Source organism: Anguilla rostrata, chromosome 15 (assembly GCF_018555375.3).
Source record: "Anguilla rostrata isolate EN2019 chromosome 15, ASM1855537v3, whole genome shotgun sequence".
In the NCBI taxonomy this organism is placed as follows: domain Eukaryota; kingdom Metazoa; phylum Chordata; class Actinopteri; order Anguilliformes; family Anguillidae; genus Anguilla; species Anguilla rostrata.
Genome location: NC_057947.1, coordinates 29285672 through 29312651, shown reverse-complemented (window position 1 = coordinate 29312651; position 26980 = coordinate 29285672). Strand labels below are relative to the sequence as shown.

Below are 26980 nucleotides of genomic sequence, written 5' to 3'. Positions count from 1 at the left end.
AAAAAGAAACTAAAGTGAAATACAGATGACGGTTACGTTCGGTTAAATACATTTACTTAAATCGTAGCATTAATGGGAAGATTAGCCAATTGGCAATCTGGGAGCTGAATTTATTGGTTAGCAGATCAGTAAGTACTAGTTAGGCCTAACTTATTTATTTTTGCAAATTTAGGCTTTAGTCAAACAAAAGGCTCATGTTTTTCAGAGTTTTTCAGTTTAGACAGAATGAAAACCAACAAACGCACCAAAGCCACACAACTGAGTTTTGGGAAGCCCTGATCTAATCCACTCCTGAGTAAATCTAATCATTTCTTTCCAGTATCCGAGGAGCAAATTTCTTATGTTTGGTTTCATTGATTTCATTTTAGAATTGGTTTTATTTCACCGTTTTAAAGTTTGCAGTATGCAGTTTTGTATTTGCTCATTTAATTGGTTTCTCAAAAGTTAAACTTATGTCTGGCTACACTGGATTTTAGCAGATTGACTTAGTCATGTTGCTATGGAGAGGGAACACACTGAGGGTGCTCAGTCCTGAGTTGCTGTCATGTGGTGAAACATGCTCATTGGAGGCCGTCAAGAAATCCGGGTGACTGCTTTGTGGAATACAGAAAGGATGCCCAGTGAAACTGTTGAAATAAGCTTTTTATTTTGTATTGCCAAAGAGGGCCCTTAAGAGCCCACTCTTATCGGTTTAGCTTTTCGAGTGGCCGTAATATCTGTTCCGCTTTTGTACAGGGCGCTCTGCCAGTGCTAGTGACCATGACAGTACCAAAATTGTCTTTCGTACAAAAAAAAAGTGCTGTAAATGAATTTTTATCCCTCCTGCTTCAGAACTGAGAAAGCTGAATGCTGAGCCTGGATATCGGCCACTGTTTTTGGCCAATCAAGTGAAGTTGGCTTTAAAAAAAAACAAAAAAAAAAACTTTTGTTTTGTTCTTCTTTGATTGAATTAGTTCTACTGTGGTTATATAATGTTTGCTCTAATACTGGAACTAATATTGCCAATAGGGCAGATTGGAATATAGGAACAGGGACACTAGCATCGCCTGTAGGGCAGATAGGAACTTGGTGCCACTAGTGTTGGGCTCAAGACCTGCAAGCCAAAGGGAGAGAAAGGTTAGTTTGAATATAGCAAGGGGGGTGGTACCCATTGGATTTGAATTGAATGCAAGTGTCCTCTGGAAGCCAGTGAGGGGTGCTGCTTCTAGTTTGTTAAAACACTGTTCTGAATTCTAGAACAAATGGACACTGCAGCCCATCTGTATATCTGCTATGCTACAAAAATGACATTTCGGGACAACTAATCAGAAAGCCCGTGCAGGCGTTTGCAAAACCTTGCAGAAATTTTTTTACAAGAGCAGAACCGACTCCTGCAACCATGATTTCCGCTGTTTTTTAATGTAGTATAGCCTGTCAGCTTGAAGCTATGAAATGATGACTATAACTTATTTAGACTAGCTTGCAAAATTTTGTCATATCAAATATTCTAAATTGTTTACTACGTGAAATCGTTCGCGTAGTTATTTTTCTGGCAGTAAACAAATTGACTCTAGCTTTCCTAATGTGCATAGTTAATTTGGGAATACCCAGCTAGGGCTTAGTTCGCACTCTAGCTAGTGCTAGTCATCTGTTGTCTGCCTCAACTCACTAAAGTAAGTAGAGTCTCCGTAGTGGGTAGTTTGGGTTGGTTAATGTTATGTAACCAATTTACCTAGGCAGTGCAAGCTCGCTGCAATACAGTATGTACTTGGTTTGCTGCTAATTTATTGAATCGGCTAGTCTTGCTAACATTAGTTCTACATTAAAAAGCATATTCTTGATTTCTACATCTACGTGAACTCGACTTATGCTAACATATTTTGCTGTCATTCCCAATGTGTAAATCTGAGGCAACGTCCATCTTCATACCATGGTGTGCATCTATCATGAGAATCATCCTTTACATATTATACCCTGTGTAGTTAAAGGGGCAGTTCACCTAAAAATGAAATTAAGGTTTGTATCCACTAACTTGCCCATCCGGGTATTCTTCCTGAAATGTTGTGCGTTTCGCCGCACCCTGATTAAACAGACCTTGCGGGTCCATCTTCGTGTGGCCTCAACGCGCCCAAAATTTGGGTGACCTTGTGGGTTGCAGTGCATATTACGTTTTAGCATCAATTTTTGGGTGGACTGCCCCTTTAGCTTGCGTTAACTGTGGCTCTAGACTGTTTGCGGGTCTGGATGATTGCGTAACTATGGCTCTGGACAGAAGTTTCTCGCAATGTAGAGTAAGTAGGGAACCAGTTAAAATGCAAACTTGCCTCTGTGCGAATCACTTGTAGCTTTTCAGGCGGGAAAAATGATACGCATTGTGCTGCACTGTGCAAGGAAAGGATCGGTAAGAACGCTGCACCGCTCTTGCTTTCTTTGTAAGGAACCTTTTTTTTAATCATCAGTTGCGTAATCAGTTTGAGGCTGTCACTCGTCGTTCCTAATTGGCTGTTTTTCCCCCCCTTGTGAGGATTGAGGAAAAATGGAAGGGAAATTCTCATTTATTGTTGTGGCAGCTTGTTGAGTAGCAGCCAAGAGAGAACCAGTCAGCGGGATTTCGTAACATCCGAGGAGCGTTGAAGAAACATTTCTCATGTACTTGCCTTTCCTATTTTTTTTTTTTGATCCAGTTTTTTCGCCTCTACTCAGGTTTTCTTTCGTTTGGCAAATCGCATTCATCACGTTGTGGTTGAGGTTGCCTTTGGATGCCTTCCAGAAGGTTCTTTTCAAGGACAAGTAAGAGCATCTGAAGCATTGAGTCTGTTGCTGTAAATATTTAGATTTGAGGCTGGTAGTGCACCTCCTGAAAATATAATAAATGGGCGTGCAATAAAATTTAAGTGTGTATTCCTACTGGGAGCAGGATATGTATTATATGTTACCCCAAATATTGACTTTATCGCAGCTAATGTGCCATGGAGCATTTGTAAATAATTCACTCTCAAACAACCATGCCTGTGGAGCTTGGCTAGACAGCCAGACGGGGTTTTTCTTGTCGATGCACCCAATTTGAACTTTAATCACTTTACACCGAGCAGACCTGGGCCTTTCACAGTGTCTACACGGATCGCTCGGTGAGCTGGGAAAAAGCAGAGCCTTCTTTCAGATATCTCAGGGCTAGACCCTTCTGGCGAAAGTGGGTCACTGTAACGACGCGGCCTGCTGAAGATGTGCTTCACTGCGTCAGAATGCGAGGCGAGGCTGCTGCTCTTGCGTGTGGTATGGCAGCGATTCAGCAGCAGCACTACTCCTACGGCATTTAGCCTGGGTTTCTGTCAAATCTGGCGTTGGCTTTGGTTTCAGAAGGTGGCATGAAATACCGGCAACAACCTATCTCTATCTAGATTTTTTTTTTGCAGAACGAGAGGCTTGTCGGTCAAGCTGACTTCTGTGAATTCTCTCATGTCCGGTGCATGTTATGCTCAGATTTTAGAGGGAGACTTGGGCTATGTTGATTGTTGATTTTGGCACTCTCGAATCTTCAGGCCATGAAACTTCGGCTGGCGTGGGGAGTAGCTGCTGCAGGGACGGAGCCTGTGTGAATGTGGTTATCGCTTCGTATCGCATCATCGTGTTATGCAACTCGGGGGCCCTTTGATGTCCTCCAAAAGCTATTTGAAGTAGAAAAAACAATCCATTTTATTTCCAATCGCACGTACTGATTGCATTGTAATCTGGCAACAATAAAAGCACCTAATGAAGAGCTGCTGTACTGGCTGTTTATCGAGCCTTGGGAATTCACAAGGCAGTATGTAGGCTGTACGTTTATGTGCTTTCCTCTTCAACCAAAAATATACATGCATTGAGATAAGCCTGCAAAAATGAGCAGCTTCTATTTTTATCAGGTTTTATGGTTAAATAGACAGGCGCTTTGTTGTGTGGTAATGGGTGATGGCTCACTTCGTACAGTACTCATTAAATCTGGTCATTAGCGTGCTTCAAAGATATCAGCAGAGCTGTTTATTCACCCCAGGCAGCAATTGATTAATGCATTCGTATACGGTTTATTATTTTTAGACGGAAATATTTAATGTACTGCGGTGCACCGAGATTTGCATTGGTGTTATTTTTGGAAAATTGTTTTTCTTATCTACTATTTAAGCATTGCTTTCGTCTGTGAATTTAGTCATTGTAGCGTGTAGAAATAGGAGAAGCGTAGATGTGTTCATTTTACCTCGTCTGTTTTTTCTTCTTTAAATCATGCTTGTGGACCTCCAAGACTTTTCTCCCGTGGAGTAAAAAGATGCATCTGTCTAAATTAGGGCCTTATTTCTAGGTATACCGGCATGAATTCATGCAACGGTATGTGCTTTTTGCCCCATCTCTTTGTTGATGGTGTTTTATTGTTTTTCATCCAATGAATATTAAAAATTGGACATTGCACCGACGTACACTTGAAGTGAATCGTCCATTTTTGAACGATACTCGCAGAATTTCGTTAACAAACGTGACATGACTTAGCAAACAGCACGTGCTGAGAAGTTTGTTGAAACACACGATTGCGTCGGAGCAAGGTCACAACAGCAGTGAGCCCTCTCGTGCTTGTGTTTCCATCACTTCACTTAGCAGAGATAACGCTGCTTCTGTCTGAAGCCATTCCTACAGGTTGTGCGGTTAGCATGGAGCCCATCGATATTGTCTAATATTTTTGTCCTGGATGCACAGGGAGGATATTGGTATCAATCTCATTGTCTAAGTGGTAAGATATCCAAAAAGCAAATTTACGACAAACCTTTGATGCGGTTCATTTGCAAGTCGTAGTTGTCTTTGTGATATATATATATATATATATATATATATATATATATATATATATGTGTGTATATATATATATGTGTGTGTGTGTGTATATATATATATATATGTATATATTTTTGTTTTTTCCAATTAGACGCATATAGTTTCCATCTGATATTCTGCAGAAAAAAAGAGCTGTGGTTGTGTGACCTGAATTGAAAGCGGTCTACACTCAGCATGTTATTTAAGTACTATCTGGTATTTGAACTTTCAAATGAACCACAAGGCTGAGAGACTTTTTTTGAGCTTAATGGGATGTAGCCTAATTTTAGCTTTCACTTTTGAGCATGCTACCTGCGGCTACATGGACTCCCACTGTTTTCAGACATAAATGCTAGCTGTTGATTGATGTGTTTTCAAGTAGGTGGTAAATGTGCTTAACTCTTCTTCGGATGTGTAGTACATTGTATTGAAAGGCAACTAAATGGTAATGATATTGCATTTGGGAGAACTCCCTTAAGGATAGATTAGTACAGCCACCGTTTGCAGTCACACACATGAAGATGGTTTATTTTTGGGAGGAGTTAATAAGAAGATTAGGTTGCAAATGTGTAAATGGGCTGAGGCCTTGAGTTGAATCAAAATCAGTCAAGGGTTCGAGTTCCATAACTTTGTATTTATATAATATTTCAGCCCCATTTCAGAAGTTTGCATGAACAAGTGAATGTGACCTGGCAGATGGAAAAAGAGGAAAAAATATATTTTTCTACCCCCTGCTGTTCTAGGAGCAGCCATTCTCATGAACCTTGCTTCAATTTCTCCCTCAGAGTACATTCATTTCTGTTCTTTTGAATTGTGTACATCTTTCGCTTAGCGGTGCCAAAGTTGACCACACAGGAAGGCAGATCAGAATGGTATTGATGCTGATGCTCTGACATGTTTTGCAGGCAGCCTGCACGTTTGTGTTGGGGGTGGGGACTGGAGGGCTGGGGGTGTGGAGCATAGCGGGCAGCTGCACCGCTAGACTTCCTGCCAGCTGACCGGACGCTTTTCATGCAGAGTGCTCCGCTCAAAATTCATCTCGACTTCGCAGTTTCCAGAAGGCCATTTAAGAGAGAAATAAACCCATGTGGAAACTTTATGGTTAAAGGGGACGCCAATCCATACAATTTCTAAAAATAAAATTTCCTGTTTCTGGCAGTACATTGCCACATGTCTCGTTGCCTCTTGCTGTGTTGATCCGGAGTCCTGGTCTCTGCCGGTCTCTGCCGGTCTCTGCCGGTCCCTGCCGGTCTCTGCCGGTCTCTGCCGGTCCCTGCCGGTCTCTGCCGGTCTCTGCCGGTCTCTGCCGGTCCCTGCCGGTCTCTGCCGGTCTCTGCCGGTCTCTGCCGGTCTCTGCCGGTCTCTGCCGGTCTCTGCCGGTCTCTGCCGGTCTCTGCCGGTCCCTGCCGGTCCCTGCCGGTCCCTGCCGGTCTCTGCCGGTCTCTGCGGTCCCTGCCCGGTCCTCCGCTGGTACCTGCCGGTCTCTGCTGGTCCCTGCCGGTCTTTGCTTGTCTCTGCCGGTCTTTGCTGGTCTCGGCTGGTCTCTGCTGGTCCCTGCTGATCCCTGCCTGTCTTTGCTACTCTCTGCTGGTCTTTTCTGGTCTTTTCTGGTCTCTGCCGGTCTCTGCTAGTCCCTGACTGCTTTCCGGTTGGGTGAGCCTGACAGGGAGCTGGGGATGAGAGATGTGACATTTGCACCTCAGCAAATCTCTCACCCTGTGGAGTGGCGCTCTCCCTCGCGTCTGACACGTTTACTGCCCACTGTCCGCAAGCAGGACTCCTCGCTCAAATCAGAAAAGCTCATTTCCATTCTTCATTCCGCTCCAGGCGAGGGCTCCGCTCCTTCGTATCAATTCCCGCCCTGACCCAACCGCAGCAAATTCTCTTTGGGCCCAACACCAAAAAATTTTAAATTAAATTTTAAATAAAACTTTATTTAATTTTTTTTAATTTATTTATTTTTTTACCTGAAACGACCAGGACACAAGTTGTTCAGACCCATCCTTTGTGACGATCCAGCTGGAGATTTGAGTACAAAATAAATCCTAAAATTAATGTCATTATTTTTAGAATTTTTCATATGGGTTTTCCAATTTTGATGGGCAGGCTGGTTGCTGACTAGTTGACTGCTAGAAGGCTAAATGTTATCGTTAGCTCTGTGGCCATCTTTTTTAGCAAGGACTTTCATGAAAGGTTTCATGTTGAATAATCGGTTATTTAGTGTAGCATTGTAGTTAGGACATGGTCGGAGATTGCATGAGGTCATCTGTCTTCCTCCTCTGTATAGCACTGTTTTTGTATTAATGTGGTATTGATCCGGTGCAGTGTTCTGCTCTGTCAGTGGAGGTGATCTGAGTGTAAATTGGATGTATCCAGCGGTGTCATCTGTCACCACCGTTATCCGTCTAGTCCCTCCCCTCTGCATGAAGGAAAACTGCTCAGTATAGACTGCCTGTACTTGGGCCTCTAAATCTCTGGGAATCCTTCCACTCACTAATGCTATTTACCTTCTGTTATAAGCGCACTAAAAGCATGAACGGCACTGCAGGAACATGGGTCATTAATTGTGCGTTTATTAAAAGCTGGCTGAACTTGTCAAGAACCCAAAAGGTGTGACGCATGATGTCTAGTGAATGGCAGCGTGGCATAGTGGGTAAGGAACTGGGCTTGTAACCGAAAGGTCATAGGTTTGATTCCTGGGCAGGACACTGCCGCTGTACCCTTAAGCAAGGTACTTAACCTGCATTGCTTCAGTATATATCCAGCTGTATGAAATGGATTCTGTGTAAATGTTAAAAAGTTGCGTCAGTCGCTCTGGATAAGAAGTCTGCTAAATGCCTGTAATGTAATGTAACCAACCTGCTCCTGAAGCATCATATCGGGCTCCTGCTACTCCGAAGCCCAGCGTTTGCCGTTCTGCATGCGTTTGAAGCTGATCTAGTCCTGTAGTTCTGTCTCCTTTGGCTCCACTTGCACGGTGTGGCAGCTGTGGTTGTTGTGTGTGGGGATTTCATGCCAGTGCGGGTGCGATGGATCATTTTATCTGGGTGAGAGCTTTCTGTCAGCGAAATGAAAAAGGTGCCATTCCGCACACATAAATTTCCAGATAAATGCAGCAGATCGGCGCCCCTTGCGCTTCTGAAAATGAAGACAGTCATGGCCAGTTAACCCCTTATTTGCTGCTTGCTCGATGGAGGAAGCATCTACACACTGGGCACTACAGCGCTCCCATTTTATGGAGCATTTGCTTCTGAAAATTGATGTGTGCTAACTGGAAAAATAATGTAGCACATCTGCCAACGCATTAGTGTGGTCCTAAATTAGTGCGCTCCTAAATTTTGAAACTTAGAAGCACATGTGCTCCTTGGAAGAAAATGTTAACGTAGAGATCTGATACGCAGCCACCAAACATCTGAAGATCAATCCGTTTGATAAATCTGTTTTTGTGGTACAGAATGCATACGTCAATTGTTGAATAGCACAGCAAGGCAAATTATCAACAATTGATGCCCATTTTGTAGGCCAACGGTTCATATGGAGATGCCTGTATGTACTGGGGATGAAGAGGCGCAGTTGATGTCTCAGATGGAGATTCCTTTGTGTGGAGGGCCTGTGTTGCTCTTCCACAGCAGGGCCAAATATGAGCGGTGTGTGAGGAGCTGGGAAGTGCACTGGCATGATCAATTATGATTTCATTAAAGCAGGTAGTGTGTCCTTACGCTGCGCAACTGAATGCCTTCATTAGGTTCAGCCTCCCTTATATTTATGGTATCGCATAACTGATCTTATGTGACTTATCGCATTATTTATGGCAATCTGATAAGTCTCAGCCCTTTATTATGGCTGGGGGATTAATGATCAAGCAGACACTTTTAGATTTGGCCAGACGGGCACTCATTTGAGGTAGTGGATTACTGTAGCCTGGGAAAGTTGTATTTACACCCATCAGAAATCCTGCGTAAGTACATTACATTACATTAAATTACATTACATTCTTTTAGCAGCCACTCTTACCCAGAGCGTTTTACAGTGCAGGAGAAACGCAAGTGCATTCACCGGATTAATGTGAGCAGTAGAGCCAGACCTGGCTAACGACGTTCCCAGACCAGCCAGTATAGATGCAACATGACTGAAGCAGCAGTGCGAGTTACCTATGCTGAACAAGAGCCTAAATGCATATCAATTAAACATGCATAATGTGTAATCAGTCATAGGACGAGGACCATAAAACCATAAGAGCATAACCTATATGTTAGCATAACCTGAATTGGTACGAAGGGTGGGGGGAACTAGGGTGTGGGAATGGGAGAGGAACCAACGTACAGTCTGGAGAGGTGGGTCTTCAGTCTGTGATCCACGATGGCCAATGACTCTGCTGGCCTTGAACTTGGCTCCTCCGGGGTGGGGGTGGGGTGGGGGCCGGTGGGGGCGGGCTGAGGACAGACAGGCACTTTGATTGGGAGAGGTGACCACACGGGGAGGGGAGAGCCAGTCGCTGTGAGGCTACGGAGCAGAGAGATCTCCTAGCGCCAAGGTTTGAAACTCGATCCGTAGCGGGGAGCCGGGGACGGGAGCTGGGGAGGGCTGTGACATCAGCACACTTGGGTCGAGTGCAGGAAAGACATGGAGCTGTGTTCCGCATGGTAGGAAAGTTGCGTAGCTACATTTTGTGTTGTAGGAAAGTTGTGTAGTCTCATTCGGTATCGTATGAAAGTTGTGTAGCTGGGTTCTGTATCGCATGTAGCTGCATTCTGCATGGTTGGAAAGTTGCGCAGCTGCATTTTGTGTTGTAGGAAAGTCGCCTAGCTGCATTTTGTGTTGTAGTAAAGTTGGGTAGCTGCATTTTGTGTTGTAGGAAAGCTGCGTAGCTGCATTTTGTGTTGCAGGAAAGTTGCGCAGCTGCATTTTGTGTTGCAGGAGTTACGAGCTGCATTGTGTTGCAGGAAAGTTGTGCAGCTGCATTTTGTGTTGCAGGAAAGTTGCACAGCTGCATTTTGTGTTGCAGGAAAGTTGCGCAGCTGCATTTTGTGTTGTAGGAAAGTTGCGCAGCTGCATTTTGTGTTGCAGGAAAGTCGCGCAGCTGCATTTTGTGTTGTAGGAAAGTTGCGCAGCTGCATTTTGTGTTGTAGGAAAGTTGCGCAGCTGCATTTTGTGTTGTAGGAAAGTTGCGCAGCTGCATTTTGTGTTGCAGGAAAGTCGCGCAGCTGCATTTTGTGTTGCAGGAAAGTCGCGCAGCTGCATTTTGTGTTGTAGGAAAGTTGCGCAGCTGCATTTTGTGTTGTAGGAAAGTTGCGTAGCTGCATTTTGTGTTGCAGGAAAGTTGCGCAGCTGCATTTTGTGTTGCAGGAAAGTTGCGCAGCTGCATTTTGTGTTGCAGGAAAGTTGCGCAGCTGCATTTTGTGTTGCAGGAAAGTCGTGTAGCTGCGTTGTGTGTTGGCTGCGTGGCATTAGCGGAGCCAGCAGTGAGAGGAGTGTGAAGGGACGTGCAGTAGTGCAGGCGGGAGACCACATTGACCAGCTCATTAATTAAAACACAAATCGGTTTGAGATTGATTTTATATTTTAGAGGGAATCACCCTGAGCATAATTAACTGCCAGCATGCCGATGAGCTCATGTTGACACGCTCAGTTGTGTCTCTGACCTAATAAAGCGATTGGACGGTTTGTCGTACGAGCGGTTTCTCTCTCTCTTAGCAGTAAATTGTGTGCCACTGCTGGGAACCCTGTTTTGGTAACTGAACATTCACGTTGTTGTGCATGTGTTTGTGGTTTCGATTTGGAGGTGTACCATTGCTGCTCCTCCTGTTGATCCTGCATAGCTTCCTCCGGACACCCAGAGAATGATTGACTTGCCTTCCTCTGAAGTAGCTTGCTAGATTTAATCAGACAACTTGCTTCTTCCAGTATCCGCGAGCACCCTTATGTGTTCTCATACCACTGCACTCTGTTATGGCCTCTGCCAGTCAGATGCATTTTAAATTATTCTGAGATGTAACATTATAACATTGGGTAAATATAATCAGTTGATCCTATTAAGTGGGGACCTGCAGTGCTTATTTTAATTCCTGGTGGACCGTGAATGTTTGATCTATGAATTGACGGTGGGAACACAATTGTAAAATCTGTCACAGATTTTCAGGGAAAGGTAGGATTGCCTCGGTCATCGGCCTGAAACTGGCATAGCTGGAGAGGGTGCGGACTGGCTACGCCATCCCTCGTCTGGCCAGCCGTCCTTCCATGGAATCGGCTTCTGACCAAAGCCAGCCGTCGGTGTCAGATTACAGTTTGCCCAATTTAAAGTGTGTCATTGTTTCTGGTTCTGCGGCAGGAGGTTTCAGGGCCGTAGTTGAGTCACGTTATTAGCAAACAAGGGGCAAACAAGGAGCCGATGTTTCCTGCTAGCTCTTCAATGGGCACCGGATTCCGGCCTGTGTCTTCTGTTAGCCCCCGCTAGCTGATGAGTCAGGGTATTAGCTGGAAGAAATATTTTCCCTGTACCGGATACGAGTGTTTTGCAGCTGTATTGGGCTGATTCATATAGCTAATATCAGTGGACCTGCATTTGAAGGAAGGTCTCTTCATTCAGCTAGTCTTGATTGTCCAGTTAGTGCACATAATGGGCATTGACAAATAGCAGGGGTTGAGCGGCAATAGAACACATCTGTGAAGTCCGGTCAGTTCTTGAGTCATGTGAAACGCGCGAGTGCTGTTTACGTGTGTGTGTGTGTGTGTGTGTGTGTGTGTGTGTGTGTGTGTGTGTGTGTGTGTGTGTGTGTGTGTGTGTGTGTGTGTGTGTGTGTGTGTGTGTGTGTGTGTGTGTGTGTGTGTGTGTGTGTGTGTGTGTGTGTGTGCGGGCGAGCTGCGTGAGAAGTGTTCGTATCGCGCGTGGGAGGGTTGTGCAGCGCTCTGCGTGTTTTCATTAGTCATGGGGGAAGGGAACTGGCGAGGGTCTCGGTCACATGATCTCTGAGCTGAACTCCGGTTCCTGGGTTTCTGCGTGTCGAGGATTTGGCAGTACCGACGGTCCCCTCAGTTTCAGACCCTCCGCGCTCACGCCGGCGGCCGCGGATGAGGCGCTGCGGTAGCGGGATTGTAGCGGGATTGTAGTGGGACCGCAGGTGGGCCGCAGCCCGTCTCTCCTCCCTGCGCCGTGTATGACCCTCCTGTTCGGCGCGCCTCCGTCAGCAGCCGTAGTGGAAGCTCGGGTGTTTTTGCAGAAGTGTTTGGTGGCCGGTGAGCTCCGCCCTGACCGCACCGCCGCTCTGTCACTCTGCGGTTTGGGTCCGACGCCGCTCACACATCTCGCTCATCATCTCGTTCGGCGCCGAAGCCTCCCTCGGGCCCGCCGCTGGCGCTGATGTCACACGGGTCTCCCCCCGAGAAACCTGTCCGTCCCGCCGCGAAGCGCCGCCGAACGCACGGCGTAGCGAGCGGCGCTGCTAGCCTGACCGCGGGGCTAAGCGGCGCTACGCTAAACGCACGGCGTAGCGAGCGGCGCTGCTAGCCTGACCGCGGGGCTAAACGCACGGCGTAGCGAGCGGCGCTGCTAGCCTGACCGCGGGGCTAAACGCACGGCGTAGCGAGCGGCACTGCTAGCCTGACGCGGGGCTAAACGGCGCTACGCTAAACGCACGGCGTAGCGAGCGGCACTGCTAGCCTGACGCGGGGCTAAACGCACGGCATAGCAAGCAGGGCTGCTAGCCTGACCGCGGGGCTAAACGCACGGCGTAGCGAGCGGCGCTGCTAGCCTGACCGCGGGGCTAAACGCACGGCGTAGCGAGCGGCGCTGCTAGCCTGACCGCGGGGCTAAACGCACGGCGTAGCGAGCGGCGCTGCTAGCCTGACGAGGGGCTAAGCGCCGCTACGCCTTTGGACTGTTTGAAGGGCCGAGTGACGCCGGCCTGTGTTTTTTTTTTTTAGGAAGAGGTCATCTTTTAGAGTCTGGAATGAGGCTCGGGTAACTAGTCCCACAGGAAGTGTGAGCTGGCGTTCTTTGCTGGAAGCGATGAATAGCTCCTCCCGCTACAGAGTGTTGCCTAATGCACCCTTTGAAAATACCCTCTGTTTTTTTACAGAAAATATTCAGTCCAGCCATATTGCCGTTTAAATAAATGACTGTTTTTATTACAAAAACCATCCCTTGGTCCGCTTTTAAATTGGGTTGCATAATGTACCAAGACCTACGGTTCACCGTAGTATCCAGCCGAGATGACATGTACGATCTGTAACCGTTGGATACAATGTAATTGTCAGCTTTGGTCTTATTCTGAACTAATGTGTTTTTAACAAATGGTGGTTTTTCTAGCTTGGTAAAGGGCCAGCTGCTCACTGTATTCGTACTCATTAATGGGTGGAAGTATTAATTAATCCAATCATAATTTGCTTGGTCTAGTGCCGGTCCAGAAAACTCTTTCAAAATGGCCTTTCCATCTGTCTCTCTCGAACTTTCTCGAACTCTTTCTTGAAACCGTCTTAATGGTTTTATTTAACCCATCACGCTCCTTCCCTTTTGACCAATGGCTGTTGACAGGCGCCAGGCGAGTGGCTGAAGTTGTAGTAGTGTGTGAGAAGGAGTCCGTTAAAAAAGCCCAGCAATCCTTTGCTGGCATTTAATTAAATCAGTGGTTCTCAAACTTGGTCCTGGGGGAGCCCTGTGTATGCTGGTTTTCATTCCAACCTCAACAGCAATCCCAGAATTTTAACAAGCTGTTAATTTTTCTTAATGTTTTGGAGCTGGGGTCCCCAGTCTTATCCAGAAAGGGCCAGTGTGGGTGCACACACCTGATCCTGATTCTACTAACCAAGGTGCTTAGCAATGACTCTAGTGATTGATTAGTAGAATCAGGTGTGTGCACCCACACTGGCCCTTTCTGGGACCCTAGCTCTAAAACGTGAAAAGCACCTAATTAAGAATTGAGGTTGGAATGAAAACCAGCATACACAGGGGTCCCCCTGGACTGAGTTTGAGAACCACTGATTTAAATAACGTAAGAGGTCTCTCCATTCTGGGCAGAGGCTGACCTGAAATTTATTATTGCCCACAAATGTTAAAAGATCAGTAAGACTATTTGGCCCTGATGAGAAATTGCACTTCAATTTAAATTGCATTCGTCTTTGGAGAGAAGAGTGGCGATATGACCATGGCCCATGCACGTACACACGCATGTGCACACATGTGCACACACACACACACAGATGCATAAACGCACTCATGCACACACACAGCATCTCTCACTCGCAAGCAGTCTCACTCTCATGCACGCACGCACGCACACACACGGATGCATGAACACACTCACGCACACACACGCTGTCTCTCACCCACAAGCAATCTCACCCTCGCGCACTGTCTTTCACACACAAATTCTCACACTTGCAGACGTGCAGATCACGCATTAAAGATTCTCGCGCACACACTTCTCTCTAGCTTTCTCGCACAGACACACACACATTCTCAAACAGTCCACCTTGTACACTCTTTCTCTCGCACACACACGCACGCACACACACATGCACACACTAAAGCCGCGTTTCCACCAAAATTACCCGGAACTTTCAGTCCCAGGAACTACTTTACCAGGAACTAAAAGGTTCCTTCAGCCAATGGTTGTCTGCGTTTCCACCGGGGTCTAAAGTACCGCGAAGATTAGGCAAATTAGCCCACTGACGTTGTCGTCAGTCCATCTGTCATATTTCTTCTGTAACCCCATACTACCACCGAAGTAGCCTACATTATTTTCTAATAACCGGGACAGCCCGGAGGGGTTTATTCCACTTATATACAACGGGTTACCAACAATGACTATATATGGTTACTTTTGTATTTATTGATTTTCATATATCCTCTCAAACACATTAATTAACAGCAGAAAACATGCACACGTAAACAATTTGCTGTTTTATTACTTTCTCGTCGTCAATTCCATAAAGGCTAATCGCAAAATGACAAGAATAGAACGAAAACTCGGACTTGCGTGAAAATGTAAATTAGTAGTGGTACAGCCACCGTTTGCTTTCCTTCGAAGTTACTGCTAGCCGAGCAGCGAAGTGTGCCCTCCAGATGCGAACCATGCACCATAAATGAGTCCATAGTCTTCCTGGTCTTTTCGTGGAATTGAAAATGGCAGTAAAATTGAGTAAAATTACGGCAGTCTGAAAAAGCTAAAGGGAAGATTACTAGAATTAACCTGTTATTTTACCCGGATAAAAAGTGCGGAAGGTGATTTCCAGTTTGCTTGTACTGTATCACCAATGTTAATTATGCAGAACTATCGCATACCTCACATAACTGTATCAAACGTTTTGAGTCAATTACAACGGGCTAACAAAGAAAATCCGGAAGAAAATATTCAGCAACCGAATTAATCCGTTTTAATGTTTTGGTAGCCTACGTAATATGCTGTCCCAGCACGAATGCTTAGCATTTTATAAAACGAATACTAAAGCAAGAAAAGAACAGAAGAGCACACGTTATAATTCCAAGACGTTGACAGGCTATAACCAAAAGTAGGCTACTGTGCCGCATAACATACAAGTTTGATTTGAAGTTATTATGAAAATAAATTGGTTTTCCGCTGCATATTTTCAAACATGGCGGGCAATGGCGGAAAATAAATACAACACAAATGCTACGAGTACTCGACCAATCAGAAATGTTCAGCGCTGCAAGCTCCACCCAAAAGGTTCCTGTACTTTCGGAAAGTACTACCCCCCGAGCAGGAAAACAAACAAAGCCCCCAGAACTAAATTTAGACCCTAGTTCCTGCGGTGGAAACGCACTGAGTTCCTCAAAAGGTTCCTAGTTCCGGGGTATAGTTCCTGCGGTGGAAACGCGGCTATACACACACACACAAACACTGCTCTGTGACGCTGCCCTTCAGCCTTCCTGGGCAGCCGTGTTGCATCCAATCAGATTTCAGATTTATGGAAGTAGACCAGTGTTGATACTTGACATTATGCTCCTTCCTGTGGCCCCCACTTGGTCTTCCAAAGACTCCGGAGTAGAGAAATGTAGGAAATGGTACTGCACTTACCCCCAGAGCATTCCAGTAAATTATATTTGTATAATTTGTAAATGAACTTTGAAAGGATCAGACTGGTCTGGTATCGATTCGTAGCTATATATCTTAAGAAACGTATGAACCGTATCATACAGCAATCGTGTATGAACCATATGAGAGAGGATTTGTATGACGTCAGTCATGGGAATCGTAGGTGTTTCAGTGTTTTTAAAAGTTTATTTTCTGCGCATGTTGATTTGCTCATTATCTCACCAGCCGCTAGCGACAGAATCCTTCGAGTTACTGCTTAAACTGTGACTATCTATTTTAACTGAGGGGGAAAAAAAATAATTTGAACCTTGGATGTTGAGTTGATTTTGTTATGTGCATGAGATGGTTAGGGATTTCTCCCTGTTAGCCTGTAATAGGTAACCTTTAAACTCTTCCCAGGGTTTCATCCGTTTTTTTAACGTCCTGCAATGAGGCTGGTGGTTGCTGTAGAATAGAGATTAGAATTTTAGAACTGGAGAAAATGAGTTTCCGGCGTGTTCATCGTGCAGCCAGACTGCGTGGCTGAGCTGTCCTCCTTCATCGTTCAGATACAGATTTTCACCAGCCATGAATCTCAGGTGTTGTGTGGATGGGTTTAATCCTGGATGTGACCTCACTGTGTGAGACCCATTCAGGGTAAACCCTGTAAAACTTGGCCAGCGTCTCTGGGTGCAGTCCTTAAAAGCCGGAGAAGTACAAAGCTCTGCCTCCTGACCTCTGCATATAGCTGCATTTTCAGTTTTCATTAGCGGAGGTCAGAAGCAATATGCAGGGCGTGTACTTGGGCTTGAAACTTCGGATGCAGCAGGACTGTTTGTAGGTCAGGGCGCCAACTCGACTGACATTCAAAATGTAATGGGTTGAACCCTTCAAAGGGTGAACTGACTCTAGCAACTGGCAATTTAGCGACAGAAATAAATGCCCATTAATTCTCCTTTGAGAACCACAGACCATTTCAACCGCTTGAAATCATCCTTCTCCTGAAACACACTTTTTTTTCCCCCTCTCTCACCTTTTCTGTTGAGCGATTTGTGTAGCTTTAAGTTGAATGGTGTTTTCATGTAATTTGACCTTGGTTTATGTGTGTAGGTGTGCAAACTTCCTGAAGTCTCATTGTAAATTGCAGTGACATGCCCCCCCGTTTCCTCATAGCTGTCTTATACTGAAGTTACATGGAGTGATTCTTCGGTTTGTACATGGAATAGCAGCAAAGCAATTGTTTCAGTAAGCTGGTGGGCCAGTAGGAGGCACTCTCCTCTCTGGCACAAGTGAAATTGAATGTAATGTAGCTATAGCACTGGCATAGTGGATTTTCGTAACATGAAAGAAATGGGAATTTTGCATTGAAATGAGTCTTGTACGTGGCAGCTTTATTGGCCCATGTGGTTTCATAGACGTGTTGTCCTGATGATAAAAATGGATGACGTGATGGGTTTCAGCACCCCTGCTGAGCTGGACCCCGGCAGACATTAGATACAGTTAAGCCTCACTCGTTTTGTTCACACGCTCGTATTCCCGAGACAAGACGCCAGCGATGACCGCCAAGGCGGAACAGATCCGCTCTGGCTCGTCTCCGCCCGTCGAGATTTACTCTCCGGTACAGCACTGGCTCGCCGCGCTGCTCAAGCCATATTTCTGAAAATGTATAAATTTGCGGTTATAGCCTTGGGTGTTAAATGAGTTGCTTTTATAAGGCGTCCTAAATCTCGTCGGTGTCGGGCGTAAGGGCCAGTTAATCAGAATTTAATCGGAATTAATCATCCCGGTTCCCTGGAAAGTCGAGCGCGAGTGTTTTATGTGTGTTTGGGAGGGGGGGGGGGCGCTTGTCGGTTTATCAATTATTTGCACTTGGAAGTTTAAGTTCACCTTGAGTCACGAGGCTGCGAAGGCGCTCGCGTGAGTTAAAGCGGCGGGCTGATTAAACGGTCCGATTGGCGAGCCGTTAAAAGGGAATGAATGTTATTTATTTGTGTTTTGTTTTTTCCGTTGCCCCCGCAGGCCGTTCGCTGCTACGACGCTCTGATCCTGAAGGCGGAAGGGAAGGTGGACCCGGAGCTGTTCTGCCAGCTCGGACACTTCAACCTCTTACTGGAGGATTATCCAAAAGGTGAGCTCCCCTCCTCCTTCCATCCCAAACTGAACAGGCTGTGAACATTCTCTTATTTATGGTTCTCAGGGTATTTTTTCCGTGAATATTCTCTTATTTATGGTTCTCAGGGTATTTTTTTCCATGAATATTCTCTTATTTATGGTTCTCAGGGCATTTTTTTTGCATGAATATTCATTAATTTATTTATGATTCTCAGGGCATTTGTTTTTTCCAGTTTCTCTTTTTGTATTTTACTTATTTCAAGAGACCATTAAGATAAGTCTGTGACAAACATAAAACTTTTTCTCAGTGTAACTATACAGTTCAGTCTGTTTTATTCTTAAATCTTTATTCATGTACAGGCTGGGCTGTGTGTTCCCAGAGTTCAAGGCTTTGCTCTGGGTTTTGTCATTAGCTGCCTGTGTTTGGGGGTCTAAAATAGCAGGACACCACTTTACAGTTCAGTCTGCTTTATCCTCAAGGCAGGTACAGTCTGGCTGGCATAGCGGAGACTTATGAGGCGAAAACGGTTAATTGGACCCACAGAGACATTTTAAAAATGAGTGAAAATCCTGTCTGAGGCACTGCAAATCAGCAGGACGGGGGGGAGATTTTTCGTGTGTCATGATTAACCCGTTGGATAAACAGTTTGCCCGCCTCACGGTCAGGGACCCCTCCAGGCTGTGGGGTGTGACGGCTGGGAGGGCTGTGTGTTTCCGTTCAGTGGTAAAGGCTGAAAAAGCTCTTTGGTTTAGCTGGAAAGGTTGGATCATACATAGATTAGAGGGGGGTAATACGGCCTAAAAGTATTGTCATAGTATTTGCCTGTTTTCGGGAGATTGTGACGCGTGTTGTTGTATGGATGCTTTGTAAATACCGTTCTTGTTAAGAAGTACAATTTTAATTGATAAATAGATTCCGCTGATTGAACATGGCCAGGCTTGACTGCAACCTTGCTCATATTTAACCTTGAGCTTCACAAAAAATTGTGTGACAAGATCTAGGTAGCTGGCTAACTGGCTGAGTAAAATAGTAATCTAAGAATGATGCAGTCCCACCTTGGCTGTAGAAGTATTTGTTCTTTCACATGCATGGCAGGCTATTCATGCCCACATAGACCCCATTGGTTTATTTTCAGACTCTCTGTGAACAAGAGATTGAGGAAGTAAGGCTAAGTCTTGAAATAGCTTTACTAAAAAAAGCCACTGTATTCTATTGTGATATTCTCAGTAGTGTTAAGTCTATGCCTTCTCAGAAATTAACGCGACAATTAGCATTTTCAGTATAGCATTCGTCATAGAGTTTAACGTGGCTACGTTTCTGTGTGGTCAGCTCTTGCAGTCAGAACCCTTCTTGGGGACGATACGTAGCCTGCACGTGCAGTTTTTTTCCAGTCCTTATTCCGCCAGGCAGTACAGCTTAATCAGACAGGTGTGCTTGCTCTGGTGCCGGTGGCTTTGCACTGCCAAATATTACCCCGCGCTTAACCGCTGTTTGGCCCGTGGAGACGCTCTCTGCGGTTCTTGGTGCCGTGAGCTTTGCCGCTCCGCTCGACTCTGAATGTCCGTTTGAAAAACGAAGGCAGTAGCGGCGAGCTTTTCTGCCGCGGCCGCTGCTGCCTTGACCCCTTCGTTTCCTGTGTGCTTTGTCCCCTCTGCAAACTGAAAAAGAAAAGCTTGTAAAAAAAATAAATAAATAAAAAAAGAGGGTAAAAAAGCAACGGCCTGCTCCATAAAATGGCATTTCAAGTACGCCCGATTGTCATCCCGATCGTCTGAATCGTATGCAGCTGTGTTTTGCAACACTTTCATTATTTCATTATCCCCCCCCCTCCCCTCCTTTTGAATGGTTCTGGCCTGTGTGCCGCGCGCGGACTCAAGGACACTCTTTCTCAGTGTGTGGAGGTTAAGCGAACTCTATTGAGGATGCGCAGATAAACCCAAAGCGGGCTATGTGGTTTGACATTTCACTTCTGAATGGCAAAATGCCTGCAGTTCTCATGGCCGTGTGCATCTTTGTCTCTAAACAAAAATCGCTGACTTCAGTCTTCTGGGCTTAGAAAATGGAAATGCTTTAAAATTTGGCCTAACAAAGGCAGGAACGTGGGCGTATACACCTTTGTTAACTAAGAAGCTTCTATCTTCCTTCAGGTGATTTTTAAAAAACTTTTCCTCAGCTAGTTCGTGAACTTTCATTCAGGGAAAAATGTCTAGTCAATATGCAAGGTCCGCTTGAAGCAATTTCTGTAAAATAGCAAGCAGTGACCCTGGCAATCCTATCTTGCCGATTTTCATTGTTAGTGATAAAATATTGCAAAACAGCTCATTTAATTCTGGTAGTGCTCAAATCACCAATAAGCATGAGTCACATGAGAGAGTAAGAGTGTATGTGTTGGTAGGAGACATTGACTGAATTTAATGACAGCCGTTTGTATTGTACATACATCCTTTCTTTTGATTGCTTTCAGCTTTGCTTGTTTAATCTTTGTAAATAGCTTTGTCTGTACCTGTCTGTTACTCTCGATTTTTACATCCTGGTTTGAACCTGCCACAGTGTTACAGGTTAATTATAATACGCCCAAGCGGCTTTACAGGTGTACAAAACGCTCTTTCGGTGAAAACGTGCGTCCCACCAGCTCACGAGCTAAGTGAGAAAATAACAGGTTTTCTTTTCTTTCTTTTAAAACTTTGCTGATAACTGGAACATTTCTGTGGCGAACAGTGGAGGGTCACATATAGCACTTTCTGGGCACGGGAATGATTTGGGAGTATCTGCTGCTTTTGATCAGGACCATAAAGGTTAAGCCACTTGTATCTCTCACAAACAAATAAAACTCTTGCTGGCAGGTTTTGACATTGTCAGGTGCAACAATGCGTATTTATTCATTTCTGCCGGCATGGGTGTGTATTCCCATTTCCCTTGTAAATTGAATGCAGTTGATCAGCTAGTGGGCAGATGCTGAAATGCAGTGGATTCCTATGGGAGGAAGTTTGGTGGTGAGAAATAGGGGGCGGTAACCGAGGGCGACAGTTTTATGGAGTGGATGGTACGTCTTTATTGTGTATTTTGGCACCAAGTATTGCCCCATCATGCACATTTAACCTTCTAAAAACAAGCCTTCCAGATCGGTACTCTGTGTTTATTGGATGGTTCTTTCACGCAGTGTCTGAATTAGTCAAAGGAGATGGTGGTAAAAAAACATATACTTTCATATCTAACTGTAAAGATTGTCTTGGTGTGTGTACAAATGGAGTCCAGCGCTGTGACCGTACAATGCCCAGGGTCTTTATGAGGACCTATGCCCATATGAAATACAGTTATATGTCCTCACAAAGACCTCTCGCACATTTCACACACACTTGCACGTGCTTAATTTTCTCCCTGTGTCTCTTGCAGCATTATCGGCATACCAGAGGTACTACAGTTTACAGTCTGACTACTGGAAGGTGAGTACCATTTCATACCGGTCCATTCACAACACCGGATTCTGCCTGCGTAGGCGGGCTGCAGTAGTCCGGTTATCCCAGGATCCTCCTGGTGAAACCGGGGGCGATGGGGGAGTGAGGGGAGGATTGGGGGGTATTAGTGGAGGTGAACAGGTGACGGGCTGTGGCAGGTAGGGGTCCTCCGCGGCCTGCAGCTGCTGGACCCCTCTGCAGGAGTTTGTGTGCTGGGAGCTGAACTGGGCCTGTACCAGAGCGCCAGTGGGACAGCCGTCATAGCCTGTTCATTACTGAAGCTTTCTGCTTTATTTGGTGGTGAAGGAAGGGGCTGTGTTGTGCGTGTGTATATCCGTACCTGTGTGTGTGTGTGTGGGGGTGTGTGTGTGCGCGTGCGCACACTCCCAATTATTCAATTTGATAAATATGGTTTTTGAATGTGTGTATATGGCACAGTCTGAAATCCAAGCAGGTGCAGAAATGCATTTTGCCTCTACAGAAGGAAATGTGTGATCTCGCTGTAACCTGTATGGCAGGCCTGGCGGAGTGGCGCAAGGTCGTCGTTAGAGGCTCTCAGTGTTTACTCCTACCAGTGTTCGGCTCAGAGGCTGATTACCATACACAGGATCACGCTTCACCTGCCTGCTCGCGCGCACCACCACCGCCGACCCTCCACACACCACCACACCACACACACACGCGCACTCTCTCTCACACACACACACACACTCATGCGCGTGCCCACACCCAAGCTGCCAGATGCGCACATGCACCTACACACACACATGCACACGCGCGTGCGCACACACACACACACTCTCACCCCCAAGCGGCCAGGTGCGCACATGCACCTACGTGTGTGCACACACATTCACACATGCACCTCTATCTCAGTTGGGAGTACCTGTGTGTTCTGCTGCATAACGGGCTGCTGGGATGGTGCGTACGACTGGAAAGTCAGACCGTTGGTGATGTATGCGGTTTTAATTATTCGAGCTAATTTGAGCGTGGCTGCTTTGCCGTCTTTCCAAGTGTTTCGCAGAAGGGCGTTGGCATCTGTTGCAATGGGCCGGTGCTGCCAACTTCTCCACTGATCAAGAGCCTTTTAAAGCCACCAAATGGCGTTTAAGCACTGACGCTGTGGGGTGTTACGCCAAACCCGTTTGTGTGTTTTTCTTGATTAATAAAGCTATTCATTAGCCGAATAATGAATTGCTTTGCTGTTAATCAAGAAAAACAAACAAACAGGGTTTGCGTACCACCCTGAAACATCAACGCTATCCCCTTAACTCACAGGGCCGGAGTGGGTTTATTTGCATTCATTCAGTTTTTCTACGGGGAAATTTTCAGTCAGCCTGATCACACGATATACTGTTTGGGAGCTTTAAAACTTACGGTTCTATCTGTATGAGCTAGTTCTCCATCTCAATGCGACAATAGTTCCTTATTTTGTAACATGTGGGGTGATGGAACGGGCTTGGGGGGGACATTCTTTGCGTGTTGGAACTTCACACATCACAATAAAGTTGATATGCTTGTCATGGCAACAATCCAGTGATCTGTGTTTTTTTTAGTCGATCTTGACACAAACATTTGCCTGAAAAGGTTTTGTTGAAATGCAGTAGATGTTCATGTGGTGAACTCTGCTTCTCCCAGACTCGTACAGTTCTAAGCCAGGTGTATCTTACCTGTACCTCATAATAATCTATGCCCTAAAAACCTGACTGAGGGGTCTCGCTCAAACAGTCAGCCGAGGACAGGTCTGCCGTTAGTCTGACTGCTAACATCCAGGTTCCCGTGGTCTAGCAGACCCACTTCCTCTTCCTGCTCCTGGTAAGCTGGTGCAAACAGGTTTGCAGCCGGTCCACATGTCACTGATTGGTGCAGGGCCGTTACGAGGGCTGTGAATTATGCCATTGGAGGAGGCTCCGCTAGTTAGCTTTGGCAGAAATATAGCACAGGAAACATGAGCGTGGTAGATAAAAAAAAAATTTTTTTTTAAATCTGCAGTTGGCGGATAGATAATCTCCCGCTGCTGGCAGTGAAAAGCTTTCTTTAATGAAGTGATTAGATATAACTGATGGTGAGTGATATCAGCTAAAAATAAACGCATGTCCCCCCCTTTTCCCTCCTGGATTCTGAATGCGTAAGGGTTGCGTAAGATTGCACATACAGCACCTCACATAGCTGCACCTGCGCCTCTGAAAGTGGACCTTTGAAGTGCCTGTTGTGTGTGTGGTTTATACCCATTTTCCTGTGTGCAGTGGAGGGTTTCCCATGTTTCCCAGTTTGTCTGTTGAAGCCGGTTAAGTTTAATTTCACCGCTGTGCAGCACAGATAACGGATTCTCAGGGCATACCTGGCAGGTATTTCATGTTCACAATCTAGTTGGCATGCCGTTCCCTAAAATGAATTTGGTTACCTATCAGTCTAATGTACAGTAAAACGTGTTTAGTAGTAGGCTGGAACATCAGACTGTTTTCAAAGGTGAGATGGAGGACATTATGCGTTGAGGGAATTATGCCCGTTGCACAGAATGCTTCAACACTTTGGTTAACTGGTTATATTCCTGTTTGTTTACATCCATAGATGAAATATTCTTTGCATAGATGTTCTTTCATTACTGTTGTTTAATCATCTACCTCATGTGCTAGGACTCAAACATACATTAACTGTGTAATCCTTATCCCACGAGTGTGCTAGAACCTCTCTTTGCATTGATGGGACTTTCACAATACGTTTTTTTTTGCCATTTCAGAGTGGGTTAACCCTCACCCCCCTTGTATTTTGTGTTGACTCTGCAAGCTTCTGTGGAATTATGAGTGTGTGTACACGGAGGCAGTGTGTTGTAGCGTTTACAGACTTGGGTTTTTAGCTGAAGGGTTGTGGGTTAGAATACTAGCTTTGGCACTGCCATTGTACCATTCAGCTGGGCACTTACCTTGAACAGCTTCAGTAAATATCCAGCTATGAATGGGCTGTATGTAAAATAAAAGATGAATCTGTGTTAGTCTCAGGTCAGGTCAGACCTTGTGCTAAATGCTGAAATTTAAATGTAGTGCATGGAACTGCAGCCTGGTGCTGCCTGCTGGAGCACAGAGGAGGAGACTGGCCTCGCGCTCTACGAACAGTGACACCTAGGGGTTGGAGATGAATCTGCGCGTGCCTGCCTGCGACAGGGACGTCTCTGCAGAGGAGACGCCACACGCTGGATTTATTTCTCTGCTGATGATGCAGGGTCGGAGGCTCGCCTCAGACATGGCACTTTCTCCCTGAGGGCGAAATTAGGAGGCGACTGATGAACTGCAGTTTGATGAATTAGGATAAATCCTGTAAAGGTTTGCTTTCCCTGCTGTTGTCTTCACAGCAGACTTTTTCTGAATTAGCGTTGCCTGATGATAAGTTTCAAAGTGAGATGTACTGACCAAGGTGTTTGTATGGCCAAAAATTATGGTATTTTCCCCTCCACAGTCTTCATTTAACGTTAGAAAAACATTAGCAAACCCAGAGCCTCACAGTGGAAGAGACATTTAAACAGATGGAGATGTGAAAATGGCCACGGGTTTACGCTTCCATTGCTCTCTTGCTGTTGGACTGACACCTGTCCATTTTCACTAATGTTTGTGTTTAATACTGCTGTGCACATTTATCCACTTATATAGCATAAACACTTGCTTTATTCCGCACCCCGGACTCATGCAATGTAACGTTGTGCACTGCTTACTCTGCCATGCATATTGCAGCGGGGTTGTTGTTGTCCAAACAGCGGATTCATGCCTGGATGTGTTGTTTTTGAAGGCATCTCTCACAGTGTTGGCTGTGTAGGAACCGCCTCGGGGCTCAGGGTGAGGATTGTGAGCGCTGCGGTCGAGCGATGTCCCTGCGGCTTTTAGCTTTGAGTCACGGACTGCGTTCTGTAGGCGGGGCCAGACCTCGGTGGTTAGCTCCTGTGGTTAGTTTACATCAGAGTTTCTGGCGTTTGACGTTTCAGGTTTCAAGCCATAGACCTGCCTTTTGATGTTGTCATGGAAATGTCTTGTTCACCGATGCAGGCCCGCGTCTGATTCGTCGATCGCAGCACGAAATGCTGTCGGATTCTCGGTGGAAATCAGAGCGAACTTCGATTGCTTTGATGATTCTTTTCTAATTTTCTTCGCAATATTGTCCTTAATTTGTCTCCTTTATTACTTCGAATTTGTGTTAATTGCTTTTCTCCGTTCCCCCCGTTTTACCTGCTGTTTGAAAGCCAAAAACAACAGAGCTGAAGATGGAGTGGCAATGGGATGAAGTGCTGTTTTTCCTCTGATTGGATGTTAGCCAGCGGCATCTGGAGCAGTGTGCTCTCCAATGTGCAGCTGGCATTAAAAAAAAAAAAAAAAAAAATTTAAGGACAGTGTGTTCGATTTTACTGTGGAACCTCTGGAGAAACACCAGCGTGTGTACTTCACAGCGTTTTGACTAATCTGAGTATATATCTGTACATATCCATATTAATCATCAAACTTTTCCAAGCGGTGATTTTCTCCTTACCTCCTTTTCCAAGCGGCGTGCTGACCAGCCCCATGTTTGGTCACACGTTTATGGGGGGCAGAGACCTTCCATTCATTCTTTTCATCCGTATGATTTATTAACATTTTGCAGCCGTATATAACATTTTATTTACAGCCCTGCCGTGCTTGTTTCAACACATTTCTGGTTGCAAAACGTTGCGGGCGCTTGATTTATGGCAGCCCATTGCCCGGGAGACAGGAGCGACGGTGGTGCTGATTTATTTCTGCCAGTTGCGTGTCTGTAGGGTAACCGGCTTTGTTTTAATCCTGTTGAGTGCTCGTCGTGTTATCGGGGCTGGATCCGTTCCCAGCGATCGCTGAAGAGATAAACGCGCCGGCGTACCTGACCGCTCGCTGTGCCTGGGGGTTTTTTGGCGCTCTTTCCAGGTGCGCCTCCCTGCTTTCTGCAGGTGCGCCTGAGTTCTCTTGGCCCACGGAGGAGCCCTCGACTTCCAGAAAACTCCCCCGCCGCCTTAACGTGTCACACACGCTTCGGTGTCGCGTCACATGACCCAAAACGCACACACTGTGAGTGACTGTGGGTTTCCAATGGACACTGCTGTGAACGTTTTCGTGCAGAGATGCTTCACTGCAATTTGACCACTTCCCTGGTGTCAGTCACTTCCCCTTGCGGTGGAAGTGTAGTTAGCCAAATGAAAATCATCATTTTAACGTTTTAAATGTGGTTGTGTAAAATGCAGTGTTTTGTTTATTTATTCATTTAGTTTTTTTGGTAGTCTTTCTAACATGTCCCTTCTCTTGCTTCTTGCAGAATGCTGCCTTTCTATACGGCCTCGGTATGGTTTACTTCTATTACAATGCATTTCAGTGGTAAGTACACTCCCATCTGCAGTTTGACTGACTATTGTGCATGAACACTTTTTGTTTATCGGAGCATGCCAATCAAGGAAGAGAGGGGGTTTATTGCAAAATTATCATGCAAACCATGCAAAAGTCATAAGAACTCATGCAAGGCACTTGGGTGCCAGTCAAGATGACCAGATACTTTTTCCTTCCCATATGCTGTCATTTGGTTGC

The 26980-nt window shown here is 45.7% G+C and overlaps 1 protein-coding gene across 6 annotated transcripts in view; it reads left to right on the top strand.

The window, feature by feature from the left end:
- Positions 1 to 26980, top strand: part of kdm6a (lysine (K)-specific demethylase 6A) — an 84547-nt gene that overhangs the window by 5092 nt on the left and 52475 nt on the right. For all 6 annotated transcript variants that reach the window (XM_064310356.1, XM_064310355.1, XM_064310357.1 and 3 more), the window contains exons 3-5: positions 17862 to 17970; positions 21349 to 21398; positions 26715 to 26773. In XM_064310356.1, the coding sequence (XP_064166426.1) occupies positions 17862 to 17970; positions 21349 to 21398; positions 26715 to 26773 (218 nt within the window). The remainder of the gene's footprint in view (positions 1 to 17861; positions 17971 to 21348; positions 21399 to 26714; positions 26774 to 26980) is intronic.